The sequence below is a fragment of the Numenius arquata genome, chromosome 5 (assembly GCF_964106895.1).
Source record: "Numenius arquata chromosome 5, bNumArq3.hap1.1, whole genome shotgun sequence".
Taxonomy (NCBI): domain Eukaryota; kingdom Metazoa; phylum Chordata; class Aves; order Charadriiformes; family Scolopacidae; genus Numenius; species Numenius arquata.
Window position 1 is genome coordinate 9,341,630 of NC_133580.1, and position 17,775 is coordinate 9,359,404.

Here is a 17,775-nt window from a genome sequence, read left to right on the forward strand (position 1 = left end):
AGGTAACTAGTTAGCCTCAATAACAATTGCTTCTTACTAGTTACTGGAGTTAGTTGGCAGCCTGAAGACAATTCACTGGAAATGTTTAATGAAAAATACCTGATGAAAGGGCTGCCCACATACAATATGTATCTCAGAAGTGGTCCTGGGCATATGCGGCACTGGGACACATGAACGTGAAGAGTTCTCCTGAGGAATCAGTTCACAAATGACGTTCAAGCCCCTATAACAGACTCATGAAGAATTCTTCTGATTCCTGTTTGCTCATGGCATGGGCCAGTGACATTTCAGTGAAAAGACTCATTGATTTCAGGGGGCTTTGGGAGAAAGTCTTGGGGCTTTACACTGTTGGGTGCTTAATAATTTGAACTTAAACTGGCAGCAGGTATCTTTTGGGATTCATTTCAATCTAGAAATTTAATCACTTTGGGTCTCTGAAATATTTCCATTGCATATATTGAGCTTCCTGAGCAACTGCTTACCATCAGCTGCTTCATCTCCTCCAAAGTTCTGTCTGTAGAACAGCATTAACTCTATGTTGTAGCACTTGTAGATGGTCACGAGCAAAATAAGCAGAAGAAGGATGGCTCCCAGTCCTCCAGCAAGCTCTATTTTGTAGATCAAATCTAAAATAAGCAAGGAAAGGCAAAAAGGTTATGAACTTTCCAAGCTTTATTTTCTCTAATCCACTGTACAATTCCACATAAAATTGTGCAGCTTCCAATTATAACCACTGTAACTTTAAGTTTCTGTTCATTACCTATTACTTAACTTTACCCATTTACTCCATCTACCGCCCATCTGAAATAACCATCCAGAATGCATCTGAAGCTGTAATCATAATTCTTCTACAAGGGAATTATCTAGTGATTTTACACAAAGGATTAATCAACTTTTAATGAGCTTGTAGAGTCTGAAACTTCTGTATTGGCAGAGTGCATCAAATTCTGTATGCAGCATGTGAGAATATATATACTAGGTATAATGTACTCCATTTGGGAGGCTCTAGTCCTCCAAAATTATTAAACATGGTCTTTATATTTGTGAAGCCAGTGGGTGAGCTGATGGGAGCTGCCACACCAGGACCTTCAGCTGAATCACTGGAGAATGAATTGAGCATCCACAATACCCATGATAACGTGAGAAGCCAGAGGCACACATCAGGCTGCTAAGAGCCACTTGGAGTTGTGACTAACAGAGTTCTCACGTTTGTTTAGTACACATTATACTTTAATGGGAACCAGTGCTAGTTAGAATTTCCTACTGGGATGCTTTTGTTAGGAAACATCACAAGCAGCCTGCCTCAAAGAACTTCAAAAATTCATCCAAATGCAATTATCCATCTTTTACAGCTGGGGAAACATAGGCACAGAAAATTGAAGCAACATGCTCAAGGTCATTCAGCAAGCCAACATCAGAATGGCCTAAAAAACTTTGAATACTAGTCCAGTGCTCTACCTGATGTAAGACACTAACTTTAACAGTATTGCTTTTTAGCCTGAAATGTCCTCTGAATGCAATTATTGCTTATAACACCACTTGGTGTATTACTTAGCCATAAAAGGCAAAAGATGACAATTTGACAATAGCTACCTCTAACAGCCTAAATGAATTTAGGTAAGAAATCATGAAGATATTTGTTGCTGTGATAAATACAACCTGAAGATGTAAAAATTGTAATACAGGCAAGACAAAGTTTTTGTGATCTTTACGCTTCTAAAACTTCGGTCATAAAAAACTACTGGTATGTCATTTGTGTCATTTTCAAGATAAAAAGCAAATTAGTTGTGTATCTTTTGGGGTTATTCTTGCTTTGCCATGCCTTGTACTTCAATAATTAACATCAGATGTCAAGCTATTCCCAGTTTACAGTATCTCTGATGTCTGTTTGCTAAGAAGTCATGGACTAATACATGGAAAAAGTCTATTATAATAGCTATTTAATCTCCTTCAGAACACAGGGAATTCATGGGACTTTTATTACACTGCATGATAAAGTTAGCATATGCTCTGGGGATAAATCTTGTCAAATGGAGAATACAGTTGGTTACAATCACTTTTCCAGGAAATAACTGTATTTTTGTTGTATGGAATCTTTTTTGCTAGGAAAGTGAGATGATGACAAAACTGCCAGCTTGGAAGGAGAGAAAATGCTGAGCCTTTATCACTTGCAGCCAACACAGGAGCACAGACGTGTCCACTTGCTGGGGAATGGCAGGGTATTGAGCAAAACCACAAAATCCAGCTCAAAAGGCAGAATCAATCTGCTTCTGCATGTCCTGTATTTGTCCTACTCCCCCATAAATTCTCCTAGAGTCCAGACATAAGGAGGCAGAAAGCCAAGGCTTTTGGGCTCCATATTTCCATTTCGAGGTAGGTGAAGGCCATGGAAAAAAGCCCCAGAATGTTGAGTTTTCTTGCCTACTCCAGCTCTTCGTCTCTGCCTCTGATTAATGCCTCACTCCTCAAGTGGTCCTCATTGAGGTCAACAGGGAACACAGCACACCCAGCATTAGGAAAGCAGTTGAATCTAGACTTTGTTCTATAGTAGTGTCTGAAAATTAGTAAATAATAATATTCTGATAGTTTCCAACGTAAAATAACGTAGAAGGACCTAGAGACAATGTATCACAGAGGATTTAAAATACTAAAAGTCTCATAAACACCCAATAAATGAGAGACAAATATATTTTATAAAGTTCCTCATCATTTAGTACTATAGCAGCATCAAGAAACCCCCCAAAATTAGTTTCCTACGTGTCTTGAATAAAGGCAGCCTTCTTGAAATAAATGGTGGGCAAATATCATTATAATACTTATTTTTGTCTAAATTCACTGCTTCTTTCCACTAAAAGCATGGCTTGATTTTATTCTGCAGTTCCTGACAAGTTATTCATGTTCCAGGACAGTTATATTACAGACTATGTAGCCTTCAATCACTACTATACTGGCCTGCTTTCAAATTTATTTGAAGGGAATTGTTTCCACAGCTAAGGAAGAAGTGGCTCTGTTTCCATGTAATTTGAGCACCAAACATGCTAGGACAGCACGGAGAAAAAAAGAAAAGCCCAGGATTGTCCAGAACTTATTTTTGAACTACTTGAAAGCAAATAACAACGTGGTCTTAAATTAAGTGAGTAAAGAAGAATGCGATAGCAGACAGCGGTATCCAGGTCTCAGGAGCATACCTGATTCTGTATTTGCATTGGTAGCTTTGGGTGTTTGAAACTGGATTTGGTTCTTTTTCAGTCAAAAAAAAAATAAAAATCCTAAATGATGATGCCTCCTCTGGGACTATCAGCACCCTGGTGCTGTACAGACAGCACTCCTGTATTCTTCCAAAATATACAAATATACCACTAATATAGCAAAAGACTTCAACATATTTTACCCTAAATATTTGAAAAGTTCCTTTTTCTTTCTTAAAGCAAGGTATGTGCTGGTGTCAAAACAAGAACTAACTCTAGAAACTCTTATACTACAGCTATAACTTGGATTTGTGGTTTATTCTTGTTGTTTTTTTTTTATCCAAGTCTTCCTAGTTTAGCAGGAGTCATGACTTATGTTTGCTTGTGTAGACCCGATGTGCTGCAATCACACCTTTGAGCAGAGGGCAGACATACCCAGCAGCACTGGGACAACCTGGAGACAAAAAGGAGCTACAAGCACCTCTTGCTGAGCATGGATAACACAGCCCTTAGCAGGTAAGACTTTGGAGGGAGGGAATTTCTCTGCCTGAGACATCTGTGCTTCCTCTTCACCTTTCCCAAGTGCCCCAGCACCTGAAAAGCTGCAGCATGTTACAGTAGGAATCCACAATCCTTTCTTTGACACACACAAAGGATGATGGTCAACAGCTTCCTACCAGTCCTACTCTAAATCTTGTCACAGGTCAGTAAATACAGTAGTATTTCCTGGCTCACGAATACTCTTACTGTCAAATCCAAGCTGGAGGAAGCTAGGATGAGATGTAATTATATCAAGTTGCAGAAAGGAAAAGTTTGGTCAAATATTTGTAAGAACTTAATAAATAACAAACAGGACAATGGGACAGGCAGTCAAAGGACACAGTGAAAATACTGTGGTTATTTTAAATGACACTTTAATAGCTTGAAAATCAACTACTGAGAATGCCTGAGGGGAATATAAGCTTTCTATAGCCACAGTGCAGAGAGAAATGAAATAGTAGCTGAGAAGTGATTGTTTCCACCTCCAAATTCTGTATTCAGCAGTGCTTCTTCCATAATTTCAGCAGAGCTCTGAAATATCTGCATTTTCTTGTTATAAATAAACCTAGCTTGTTATTCTGATACATGCAACACAGCTGAACATTTAACAGTGTCAAGATAGATATACTATCAGTTGTATATTTATGAGGTTCAGTGGATGGAAAGGTAGAACGCTTTTTGCACTAAAGAGGTTAATCCTTCATCATGATGACCAGATTCCTTCATTAAAGTTGTGACATCCTGTCAATTTGGATGTTGAATACACATCCATGTATGTTCCACACCACAACTGCAGGCCCTTGTTTCTCAGAGTGGTTTGCACCTTCTGTATTGTGTTTTATCTTTATCTCTTCACATAAAATATAACATATGTTATGCCCTTCTTTTGGGGAGGACATAAAACTCTCACATATAGAGGAAACTGTGTGTAAGCAGGACTTGATTCAACTGATTTTGACTGGATTGCCTACTGTACTTTCACACATATAACCTGCGGGGCACACAAAAGAATAACAAAAAAAAGAGGATACTGACCCAAAAGCTTCCTTTCCCTAGTAGCCCTTTTGTGTTCCAATACCACCCCTGCCTCATCTTTCATTTTTTACAGATCATAGCCATGAAACACCTTTAGGTGAAGCGATGACTATGGATGTTTTCCAGAACTGCAGTGACCTATCTAGAGGGGCCTTGGCTGCTCTTCCTGTTCTTCCACCTGGCTCTTAGTTCATTTGCCCCATCCTGATGTTTACCCTAGGCTCAGAGCTCAATCCGCAGCACGCTCAGGTACTAATAGTATATTTAAACCTTCTCCAAATGGTGACACTTTTGCGAATTTTGCTGCAAGTGTGACAATAGAGAGCACTGGCTTTTTTAACTGACATGAACACTGCAATTCACAATCTGCTGAGAAGCACATCCTTTGCCTTGGTGGCCTGAAAGCACATGAAGGACCGGAACAGCACTTGCAGGTGTCCCTCATGAAAACATTTCTTCTTCTCTTTTAGTAAATTAATTTACAGCCAAGAATACTGGCAGAGATCTGGACAATACATTAACTCCACAGTCAATCTCCGGTGCTGCTGGATCTGTGATTTCACATTACGTCGTTATCCCAAGTGTGTAACCTTCCTTTCTTTCCCCAACAGTTACCATCTTACAGCTTTCGTACTACCTACATTGTGTCTTAGAGAGATCACCATCAAATTTAAATGTCATGCTACTTAAGAATAGGAGAGGTGATTGAACAAACAACATAAGCACTGTAACGAGACACTGTTACACTCCCTATGATAATGACTTCTACAAACAGCAGAGCATAGCAGCACCTTTTAATTTAGAACATTCAAGCCCAAATGGTTTCCTTTCTGCTACAGATAATTTGTCAGTAGTGGCATTCCCAATTCCAGGTACAGTACCAAGCAAGGCAGCCATGATAGGGTAACTCTACATTTATTTGTAGCTCCCATTGCAATGCTTTCACTCCTAATGCAGTCAGAAATCAAAATTCATTGGAACTGTTTAAAGCTTTCAATTTAAACAGCAAAGCCAGGAAGTGGAGAAATACCAGAACATTTGACCTCACTGCTGAGGTACCTATTCTAAGAAACACATTTTAATTCCATCACACAATTACCTCTGGTCCAGTCAGTCAACTCTGGGTCAAATTCATAGCTTGTTTAGACCAAAATAGTTCCATTGAATATACTGGTGCTTTATGGGTGACTATATTCCATGCAAGTGCATCACCTGCGAGGCTGATTCAATAGAGGCTAAAGAACAATTCATGAATTTTTTTCACAAACGATAAACCGAACCTGTAACACAAACATACTTCAGCTCGAAGTAGGAGTCCAGCCTGGCTCAGAGAGGTCAGCAGGACCTTCACTACTGGCCGACCTGCTGCTGCTGAGGCAGGTGAGACTACAGATAAGTAAATAAAGATAACTACCTTTCTTGCGCAGAAGAACACTGGCATGTTTCCGTCCATTTCTGTTTTCCACATGACATGTATAGTTAGCCAGGTCTGCCTCTTCTACAGCATCAAAGATCAATGTCAATTCAACTTCTTTTTCTCCAAGATGTTCTCTGAGGAGTCTAAAAGAACGGATACAGTCTTTGCTTAACTGAATTAATACAGGTGGAAGATTCCCAAAAGAACCATGATTTCTCAGTATCACAAGTACACAGTGTTCCTGCCCTCCTTCACCCCTGGAGAAGGACTTAAAATGAAACTTGAGTTGCCTAAAAGAGACTTCACAGAGGCATCTTTCATGACAACCAAAAGCCTTTTCTCCAGCCATGTCTGTAGCAAGGACATGAACCAACTGCAGGAAGAGTTACTGCAAGTGCAACAGTTACATGTGGCTTGTTTACCTCAGCTCCAGAACTAAATGCTAAAAACAACGTTTCTTTTAAAAATAGCAATAAATACTGACTTTCCAGGGAAGTAAGTATGAACTACTAAGCCATCGCTGAGCAAATTATAACACAGTATTTTAAAGGTTGGGTATTGTGATACATTTTAATGCAGTCTGGAAACCCAATTAAAGGAGCTCTGCCACTTTGTGGAATTGTCCTCTATTTTGGGGGGGCTAGATCCTTACTTTAAAAGGGAACAGTATCAGGAACAAGAGCTCTCCGCTCCTTTGAGAGGACCGAGGAGAGACGCAAAATCCCCACAAAGGGAATAGGAAGTTCAAGCAGACTTTCAGGCCAGAGGTACAGTCTTTTCATGTCATTGTTCTAATGCGAACATTAAAAAGAATGCAAAGTAAATGCAAGTGTTTTCTAATGCTGACACTAAGTCTAAAAATACAATGCCCTGTCCTCTCAAAAGGCTTATCAGTTGCTCAAGAAAAAGTTACTGGTGCTTTGCACAAGGAAATGTAATGTCAAGTAAAATCTACCAGATTCATTTGATGCTGTTAGTGTATCACTGCATAATGTGTGAGGGGGTAAACATAAAATGCGTGATGCCCTCACAGTTGCACGTGAACTCATCATTGTATGTAGCACTTCAGTCAGTCTTTTCTCCAAAAAGATATGAGTATGGCACTAAGAGGTAAAGGCGTAAATAAGAAACAGGTTTACCAAAAGAGAAATGCTTTCTCCAGAGGCTGAAGGGAGGCAATTGGGAACAAAGTAATTAACCACAGCACTGTTCGCACTGGATGGAAACTGCTTCTGGAGAGGTTAAAATTTTTCAGTAACAACAACCAACCCCAAACTTCTCTATTGTAAACCAAAGTTGTTTTGGGGTTTCCAATCCATGCACATATTTTCTCCTGTACATAATTTCATATAACAAACATAGAACTCCGAATGTAAACAAATCAGAAGTGAAGTATGAAGACATTGCACCAGACAATCAAAAATGCAAGCCTGACTGCTATAAGCACATATTTACAGTAAGATTTCACAGAGCACTTTAAACGCTTGTGCGATCTGGCAGAACTCAGAAGATGTACCAGAACATCCACAAAGGTTCAATCTCTTTCACGATGGCTGTGTAACTTGCAAAAAAGCAAGTGAAAAACATTAGTTTAAGAACAGGCATGTGCGTTGCATTTGGAAACCTGGATAGCATCTTTTTTGCAAATTCACTCTCATTTATTGTGTATTTTTTGTTATTCTGGCCAAGTGCAAGTGCTGAAAATAATGCAAGAAAGGCTGAATTTGCATTATATCTGGCCAGAAAAAAACAACCTCCCAAGAGAGTCTGTTCTGTCTGCAGACTCAAATCAGTCTCCATCACTGGGGGTCTGATAAATCAATTCTCATTTACCTATTAATTTTCCATATGTATACATAGCGAAATATTTTAAACTCTGGAAAGTCTTTCTTCTCTGTTGGTAAACAATAGGCTCCACAAATTTTGGCCTATAAATCATGCTGCAAGGAACAAATGAAATCATTAACAGAGATGATATCTGAGACACTTATCTGGAATGTTCAGATTGTCTTGTGCTTACTATAACCAGCATATTTTACGCAGAAAAAAATGAAGACAGATTACAATTAGGATAAAATAATCTATTATTCTGAATCTATTTAAAATAAAATAATCAACCCTTAACCTAAATTTAAATAACAAGAAGCTTTCATAAGAAAGAGTACGTATTTGGACTGAGAATTTTTTTTCACTTATTTTTATGCTAATTGCAATCTTTAGGAAGAGAAGTCTTTAGAACAGGATCTGTCACAAAAACGTTGACAGACACTTAAACGTCACGCTGGTAGAAAAGCATAGAAAGCAAACTCTTAAACCTTTCATTCCTGCTCTTTTTTTTCTTTTTCCTTTTCACCAGTACTCTACAGCTAATGATTCATTATTGCCACAGAGATACACAGTAGGTCACCTACATTTTTTTAATGTGTGCCGTCTTTAATTGATTGCATTCTATAGTTGGTTCAGAGAACACTGAGCACAATATCTTTCGATTAGAAAAGAAATACAGTATCAACACGTAAGACCTTAAATCTGCAACAGTATTTGCTGCATTCCCAGAAGATGAAGCTCTGTCCCTATTTGAGTTGGGGGAACTTTGCCAGCAACGCTGACAACACATGCCAGCTCCCACAGGTTGAGAAAATAATACCTTTTTTTTCTGGTTTGATGAACAAACTGTAAGAGTAATTACATCATTTAATACATAGGTAAAGCAATGGCGCTTGACAACTCACAAAAAACAGGATGAAGGGAGAGAGAAGCGGTGGGTGAATTAAAAAAGAATACCCAGTGCTTTCTTTTTGTTCAACCTGAAGCATTTTATTTGATCTGAAACAAAACAGTTTGTCCGCTGATCATTTTTCAGTTAAGAAAATAGGAATTAAAAACAAAAGTGTAATTTCAGAATCCAAGTATTTTCTTTGAAAAATATCCAATGTTTCAGATTTTTCAAATCTTTTGTCATGTTTTTCCAATGCATTAAGTTGAATCTGAAGTTAAAATACTTTTCCTCTGAAACCACATTTTCCTAAAATTTTCAGGAGTTGTATGATCACAGATGTAAAGGCCATAAGAAAGCTTCACCTGGGTCTCCTTGCAAGACCAAGGCATTAATTCCAAACCTTTACTAACCTGCATGAGAGTTGGAACTTATCAAAAAGCTAACTTTTATTCTTTTTACAGTTGAGGATCTGGACAATGAACAGGGATACAAACTCTAGTCCCTTCTTTCTAGTCCTTAACAATAGTCAGTAGATGAAAGGACAGATCTGTGTGTACATATGTACCTCTCCAAAAGCAAGTAATTCACTAAAAACATGGCACAGTGATCTTCCCTCTCACTTTCCTGCATCATGTTTCTTATTCTCTGCCCAGAAATTGCCTCCTTGAATAGTATAAGCTTTTCAGGGGAGGGCTGTCATTTCCATACTTCTCTGCAAAGTACCCAGCACATTAGCCAGGCAGGGATGGTAATTCTGCCTCCCTCCTTCAGCATCCCCTCCTAACAGAATACAACATCCTCATCTTGTCTTGAGCCTTTTGCAACCATCGGTTGACTTCTGTGGGTGAAAAGCCAGAATACTAAATTAAGCAGCAGGAAGAAATAAAGCTATAGTTCAAAATGTCTCCATTCTCCACTTCTTTTCATGCCTTTAGAACAAGTTAAACTATTTCCACTTCAAAAATGCAGGAGAAAAAAAAAGAAGGGGGTAAACATGCTCTACATATTGAGCATTATGAGGCACCCGCAAATTGTTCTGCAGTGTTGCCTGCAGAAGAAAAAGAAGCAAGTCATAGGTGGCTAGAAGAGTAAGATTTGTGCCTCAAAATACTTTTTTTTCCATGGCAGAGAGATGGTGTTGAAATTTGCTGTGGGCTCATTTGATAATTAGGTACAACTGACAACTCTGCAGGCAGGCTTAAAGACTCTGATACCTTCTTTAATAGTCTTGGTTCAATTTACATGACATTTTTATTACCGCTGTGAAAAACCCACCTGGCAAGCAAAGTCTCTTTCTGCTTTCCCCCCTGTGCATGTCTAACATTTGGGGATCGTAATTCAACGGAAGGCAAGGAGGCAGGTTAGAGAGGGGGTCATTGCCTCTGAGTCCTTCAGTGCTGATTAGTAACTTTTATTATGAGGCTCTGCAACAACGTTTAATAAATAACGAGAAGCCCAGAGCTACACACGTATTACTCATGGTGAAGTCTGCTTACCAAAAAAACAGTTCCATGGGTTTGATTTTAAGAGTCAAGTGCATCCCTATTTCAGTGCTTTCAGAAAAGCACAGTAATTGACTGGTTACTATGCTGGAGGATGCAAACTAGGGATGGATGTTTGGTACTCCCACGCTGCATTGATCTGCAAACCTGAACTCTCATCATATACAGAAAATCCAGTGACACAATGGATGGACATGGTCCAGAGTAAGAACAGCACCAAAAATTCAGAATGCGACTAAATTTGTGAACTAATTCAAGATAGGGAATGCAGAGTTAAAATGTAAAGTATTTGCCAAACGAACCCGTGTAGTATCTTGGTCTGGTTGTAATAATTCCCAATTACTTGTAGTTTTTCAACATTAACAGAAATGTGCTGATAATACCATAGAGAAGCAAACTGATGGAAAAAGCATCGAACCAGCAAGTTCGCTGTGGCTCATCAAATTTGAAACATACATGACATTTTTTGAACTACATCATAAACATGACTGGGTGGAAGGTGTGGGCTGGCTCAGGGCACTGACAGAACAGTTAGTGCTGCTTAGTTTCCCTGAAGCAGCGCACCTGTAATGGGACACATAAACCAGAGCTGTTATTGTGAAAAAAAATCATTTGCAAAAAGTTACTACTGCAGTTGCCATAGCTACTTCTAAATGAAAAAAAGGGAGGGACTGTGGCACTGCTGGTAATGATACAGTAGGTTTTGGTAAATGCTGTTTTTAATGCTGGCTGTGATGCACAGAAGATTAGGTACATGATAAGCTCTGTTGAAGAGAAGATTCACTGAATTGTGACGGGTCTGTAAACTGAGTCAAAGCATTTTAACAGAGTGAGAAAGGGAGCCGTCACAAAATTAATTTGAAACATGAACGTGTAATGAGATGGCACAATGAAGAACAAATACAGCTTTTTCAAACTCAATTTCACTAACAAATGAACATAAAGGAAAAGTTTTGAACTGTGCTAGGGCTGGAGAGCTCTATAAATACAAACCTTAAACTGTCCTTCTGATGCAGAGGAAGAACATGACCAAAATCACTCTGTTCATATATATATTATACACAGGTAAGGACACAATGTCGTTAAATGGTGATTACTTGCAATGGCAGAAGTTTCCAATAATTGTATTTTGTGGTCAGAAGCCCAAAAGAGGATTGTACACTAAAAGCCATTCTGGCAACATATGATACGTTCCATCTGTATGCAATTAAGGTGCAATGTTAGGTCAGTTATTTTAGTGTATCTTAATAACTAGTGGTTAAATAGCTGAACTTCAAATTATTGATCAAGTAATAAAACAAAGGAATCTCGCTCTGCCTGCTCTCCAAAATCACTTTTATAAGAAACAAAAAACTCAGAAATGAGACCAAAAAATGTGCAATGGAAGTTGCAAAGACCTTGTCTTTCTTTATATCATCGTGTCTATAAGAGCTGGGACCACCTTATCCATAATATAACCACAGCTTAGTGGCTCAAAGAGCCATTAATCAGCTAACTGTTAAACAAGGAAGACAAGATGTTAGGTGCAAATTCCATGACAGTTCATGGGGATACAAGTATTTGTTTTCTTTACAACTGGTACAGCAAATGATAACCAGCCAAGCACAAGTTGGATATCGGACATCCTCACACAGTGACTTCCTTCTCTCCCTTAAGTGTTAAGCATGGATGAACAAATGCTTCGAAAGCCCTGGTTAAGGCATACTAAGAGCTATATCACAGGCAGACAACACATTCAGTAGAAGAAAAAAACGTATGGTGACTTTGACAGGAGACCATTCATCTTTAAGATTAACACTGATGCTGAAATGAATGTCATCTTGCCAAGGACTGCCACAAGGGGCAGCTGCAGTGGACGGCATCATTTCCACGCAGGGCTGAAATCAACCCCCAGAACACTCAGATGCTTCAGCTACTGTCAGGGGAATTTGATAACAGATTTTCAGGCACACTGATAGCTACTATGTCTTTAGAGTTTATTTGCTAGACAGGAGAGGGAGCAACTCACACTGCTCTGGTTCCAAGTCATTCATCACTCTTTAGACAGAAAACTATTTCCACTTCCAATTAAAAACCTGTTTAAAAAACACCCAACAGACTGTGGGGTTATACCATGTTTTTAACACTTTTTTTAATACTCCAAACGTACCTGACTTCGCCTTCTCTAATGTGACCTTCTAACTCTTCTATGAATTTTTCTCCTTTCATCCAGTAGATCATGGGGCCCGATTCTCCACTGAATCCAAAGAAAGCTTTGCAGGCCACAGTCAGTGGGTTTCCTGAGGACAAGAAGAAAAGAGAGGGTTAGACACTCCGTCATGACTACTAGTGACAGAATGATTATGAGAAATCTCAACACCTCAGATAAACCTCCCCATTTAAAATTGGAGGGGAAAAAAAAAAAAAAGGAATAACTATAAACCATAAGAAAAAGGGTGACGTTGATTTGCATCTACAGGAGATAGCTGTGAAATGAAACTCTGAGGTTAGCCATCACTTTATCCCAGAAAGATACTACATGAACAATAAGAAGGTATGGAAATGGTGGCAACATAAGGTGATGTCAGATTGGTTGTTAAAAAGAAAGAGATGACTTCTTTGTCAGATGCCTGGGATCTCTACCAGGACTGGAGAGGGTGCCCTAAGAGGCAGGTAAATCACTGAACTTGCTTACTGCTGCCTATCCACCCGTAAAAAAAGACACAGTAATAATTTCTTCCTCGCTTAGATAGAAATCAAATGTTAATGAAGTCTTGCTAAGCTGTTCAGAGAGCTTTTAAAGATCCCCGAGTAATACATGATACCAGTGAGCACCACCAACACTCATGTTACTGTCAACAGGCTTTTGGCAAAGGACCAAACTTCAAAGCGCTACTCAAGCAATAGAGTAAAGAACTCTCCCTTTCAGCTCTGCAAAAATACCTCCAAAGAAAGAAAATAAAACTTGGAAACTAATCAGATTTCTTTTCTCTCCAAGAATTCAGCATTTAGATGGGTTTTTATTTGGCTACAGCTTTAGCTGTACTAGCTAGTCCAGGACTGTGCTTACACTGCCAGGACAGATGGTCGTCTGCCTGCAGAAGACATAAAAAAAACCAACAAAAAAACCCCAAACAAGCCAGGAAATTCAGGCAAACCATGCCCGTTCCCTTACTATGCGAATACAGCTGCTGCACCCACTTCTCTTTGCCTATTTTACCCAGCATAGGGGGTCCAGGTTACAAAGCAGCTGTAGAGTCACCAACTTACACGGGAGGACAGACCTTATTTAATGTCAATGGAGACTCCTGCTGAATCTTCCAGGACTTGGATCAAGCATGGAAAGTCCAACTAATGCATTTTACTATATTTGGAAGAAATGTTTTATTTTTCCAGCCATTCTCAGTGCCAGCAGGAGACTATTTAGACACTGAAATAGAACCGGCCTACGCTTTTCAAAAAGGGCTAGTCATTTGGAGCACATCACTTGGTTGATCATGGGCTAATGGTTTCACAGGATTGACTTACTGTGCCTTAATCAGTTCCCTCTTGTCTGCTCAGCAGTGATAACTTGCTGTGTGCATACTCAGAGCATATCAGAGCTCTGTGTTAAAGTATCTTTGCCTAAAACCCCACAGAGCTGTCCTAAGTCAACTACTTGCACTTGTCTATCCATTATTTCAGTGCCCAATTTAAGACATGTCAAAAGAGTCTGATTAGTCAGGAAAAGCAGTATTCCCAGATGCTGAAAATCAGCCGCCTTTAAATTGTTTCCAAGTCAAGATCCAAAATTACAAGTCCTTTTGAAACATTAGGATACAGCAAGAAAACGTTTAAAGACTGCACTTCAGTCTCTGTTTCTCAAATAGCAAAAGACAAAAATGGAAAATGTTTATCCTGAAAATGTTTTACAGAATCTTTCATTATCTCCATATTCATTATGAACTCTGCTACCACAGATGGCCACTGAACACATGCTGTTGCTGATGGATTATCTACAACCAGCTCAAGTGTCCAAAATATAAGAAGGGGTGGATATTCAGTTATCGGTACATCCCACAACATTGACCCCCATCATAGGGAAGTTCCAAACTTCATTAACTGATGAAGAGTCAGAAACACTTCAGACAGACGTTTAATTCCACTACAAGACAGTATCAGAGAAGTTTGTTTCCTTCTGCTCCCAACCCGTTTCACCCAGTCCTGTGAGGTGCTGCATGCCCCCCACGGGTGGAGGGGAGACTTGGAGCCCCTGGCTACGTCCACCTCACGTTTCCCTAACATGCCAAATGCCAGGTGTGACGTCTTTTGTGCCGCTTGCCTCAGTCACGATACGCATCTATTTAAATAGCACTTAGTGATTTCCTAGCATGTGGCTGATCTGTCCATGTTTGATTTTAATGGAAAAAGACAACTGTAGCAATGTGAAAAAGAAAAGGGTTAGACGTGGACTATCAGCATCGACAGTATATGCCCTTTTCCTGGCACACCATGCTGGGCATTAAGTGTTACCAGCAAAGTATATTACAGGGTGTGTTTTTCCTCAAACCAGCAGATTTTTACTTAAAAAACAAAACCTAAAGAAGTGAAAATATTCCAAGGTGAGTCTTAAGATTTCTATACATGCAGACTAAATATCCTGAGGTGATACGTCTGGTCTGAAGAAATAAGGAGTTTTCTATACAAATAGAAAAGCTTAAAAAAACCCTAGCTGTTGGTACATAGCTTCTGTAATAAACAAATCCAACATAAAGCATCAGTAGCTTTTGCCGTGAAAGCCTGCACGCTCTGAACATGCCAGGCAGATCTATTTGCCACCAGGGAGAATCAGCAGAATAAACTAATACCTTCAATGGCAAACTTTAGAGTGAATTAGTATTTTCAGCTCAAAGTCTGGGACTGGCCACACCTGAAAAAACTCATAGTCCATCTCATCTGCAAACCCATCACTGATCAGAGGGAGGTATAAGCAATTGTTTCCCATGGAACAATTAAATTTTATCTCAGTAGCAGAACGAAGCACGCCTGGGTTGAGCTGATCTGTCATGGGGTGGAAAGAGCTTGGGGCTTGAAGACACTTCAAGGTCCCATCCAAACCCAAATTCTCACACACTGTTCTTCTACTCCTCAAGCTGGTAAGGACATCTCACTCCTCCCGTAGCTCTCTAAAGCAGCTTCTCTTTTATAACCCTCATCACTCTTTTGTGACTCTGGAAGCATGAAAGTCAGAAAAGGTAACATTGGCTCTTCCCTGCAGAAACACTTTACCTCCTCAAATAGGCCTCCACAAGGCAAGGAAGGGAGGTGTCTCCTCTCCTGCAATGTTAAGACATAGCTAGCCACAGCAGCAGCCTGTTACTACTGGTTTTCAGGGAACTCCAACAAATTCCCATCCAGAAAAGAACATGGCATGTCTCACTGCATTTGTTCCCAAGTACTGAGATCCTAAAACTGCAGTGGAATTCCCTGGTTCCTAAACGGACCCTTGAATATGGGGAGAAACAGGCACTGAGCGTGGAAAGTCCTTTGCAGGTCCTGATTTTGGGGCTGGCTTCAAGCAGTGTGGTATCGCACTGAGTCACAGTTCCATACAGGAGGAACTAACAGGCAGTTTATAACTCCAACAACTCGTGTAAGGCCCAAACTTTTGCATTGCATTACTGCTATTCCACACAACACTAAGTAGTTCCACTACTAACTGTTCTTATTTAGAAAAACTCCCCTGGCATCATTTAATTAACAACAGCAGAGTTCCTAGAATGAATGGTATGTGTTTAAATCAGATAGACATTTCAGTTACAATTTTGATTGATAAAATAATTTGCTGAGAAACAGAGAAAGTGATTAGTGAGATTTCTAATGAATCAACAATTAAGAGAATGTTTTAAGAAACAAAGGAAGAAAGTAGAAAAGCCTCTTGTAGACATCCGTGAGTCTACTGCTTTGCTGGGGTCACCTTGTTACAGTAAAGCCCCAGGTTCCAGCAGACGCCTCTGCTTTAGCTTTTTTCCCTGCTCTGTCAATCAGGCAGTTTGTTGCAAACTCCCAGCTGATAAGACACAACCGCTGGCAATACGAATGACTTATTGCTATATCTTATTGTACATTTTTCACTTGACCATCTTCACAATAAATCTGCGTGAACAGATAGAGTTCACCATAGAGTTTAGCAATTTTTTTCTTCTGAAAATGAGAATTCCACATAAATGCAATTATTCAAGCAAAATAGGTGCCTGGTGGTGGTAGAGTACTGGCTAAGGATGGAGAAAGGGTCTGCAAAACAGTTTAGCCAGGCATGATTTTGAATGTGCTTACTGTTGGTCCGACACACTTTGAAAGAAAATGACAAATCCTGCAGCACAGTCATGTGCTTGAATGAGGCATGCTCCAAGCATGAAGTAAATAAAGCTTAAAATACCTAAAAGTTGTTCAGCCTTTTAAAAACCAGCATGGAAGACAAAAGCTGTTCACAGATCATAAGATCTGGCTTACACTAAGGCATTTTTTCAGCAATTTTTTGGAAAATATGGATTTTTCACTCATTTTGCACAAGTAGCAGCCATATTCTCTGATGTCCACATTCTCCTGGTGCTCTGTTCTTCCAGCAAAGCAGGCTTTCTCTCCTGGAGCAAATCAACCCAGAGAATCCCACCAAACAGCCAAAGTCATCTGTGAATCCTTGGGTGCTCTCCCCCCCCCCCACCCCCTTCCACCGGCCTTGGCTTGAAACATTAGTGTTTTTTCCAATTCTTTCACATTTTTGTGCCAGATACAACACCTCTGTCAACAAGCCTGAAATGAACCAGATGATCTTTGTAGGCCAGTGGCAGAACTGACTGTAAGTGCCAAAGGAAGACCTTTTTTTACCAAGCAACATCCAACACAACATGGATATAAGCTGGACTTAGATCTTCAGCTTCACCTGGGTGTTAATACCCTTGCTTTTATCTCTTCCTGGGCTGGATGCTGTATACACATAGAAGGGAAGACGTGCACTGCTGCCACCAAAAAATCATTCCAGCACTCCAGGTCTCCCTTATTGATGCATACGCATCATGGAGCTCCTCTCTGATAATGGTGCCTGTGTCTCCTTCCCTATAAGAGTGACAGAGAAGTGTTTGCAAAGGAACGACGTCCCACTCTTGACACATGCAGATGTTATACAGCCACTTCTCAGGCTTTATTTCTTCCGTTTGCTGAGGCAGAGGACAAGAAAGGCAGGTTACTTATCACATCTCAATAAGTGTATTCTACAGGCTGTCTGCAGGATCGAATCTGACTTTCCAGGCTGCGAAGTTTGCAAGGCAAATCACCATGTCACTGACAAGAACATTATTGTTCTAATGTGCTTTATAAGTGCTAGAAACTGGTCAAAGGGCAGCAGAGTGATTTAAA

General features: G+C 39.8%; 1 protein-coding gene across 1 annotated transcript in view; it reads right to left on the reverse strand.

Annotated features, from left to right (window-relative positions):
• IL1RAPL2 (interleukin 1 receptor accessory protein like 2) overlaps positions 1 to 17,775 on the reverse strand; it is a 376,805-nt gene that overhangs the window by 14,641 nt on the left and 344,389 nt on the right. Inside the window, exons 6-8 of the mRNA XM_074147867.1 lie at positions 12,551 to 12,680; positions 6,178 to 6,323; positions 483 to 626 (exon numbers count right to left, since the gene is read on the reverse strand). Coding sequence (XP_074003968.1) covers positions 483 to 626; positions 6,178 to 6,323; positions 12,551 to 12,680 — 420 coding nt within the window. The remainder of the gene's footprint in view (positions 1 to 482; positions 627 to 6,177; positions 6,324 to 12,550; positions 12,681 to 17,775) is intronic.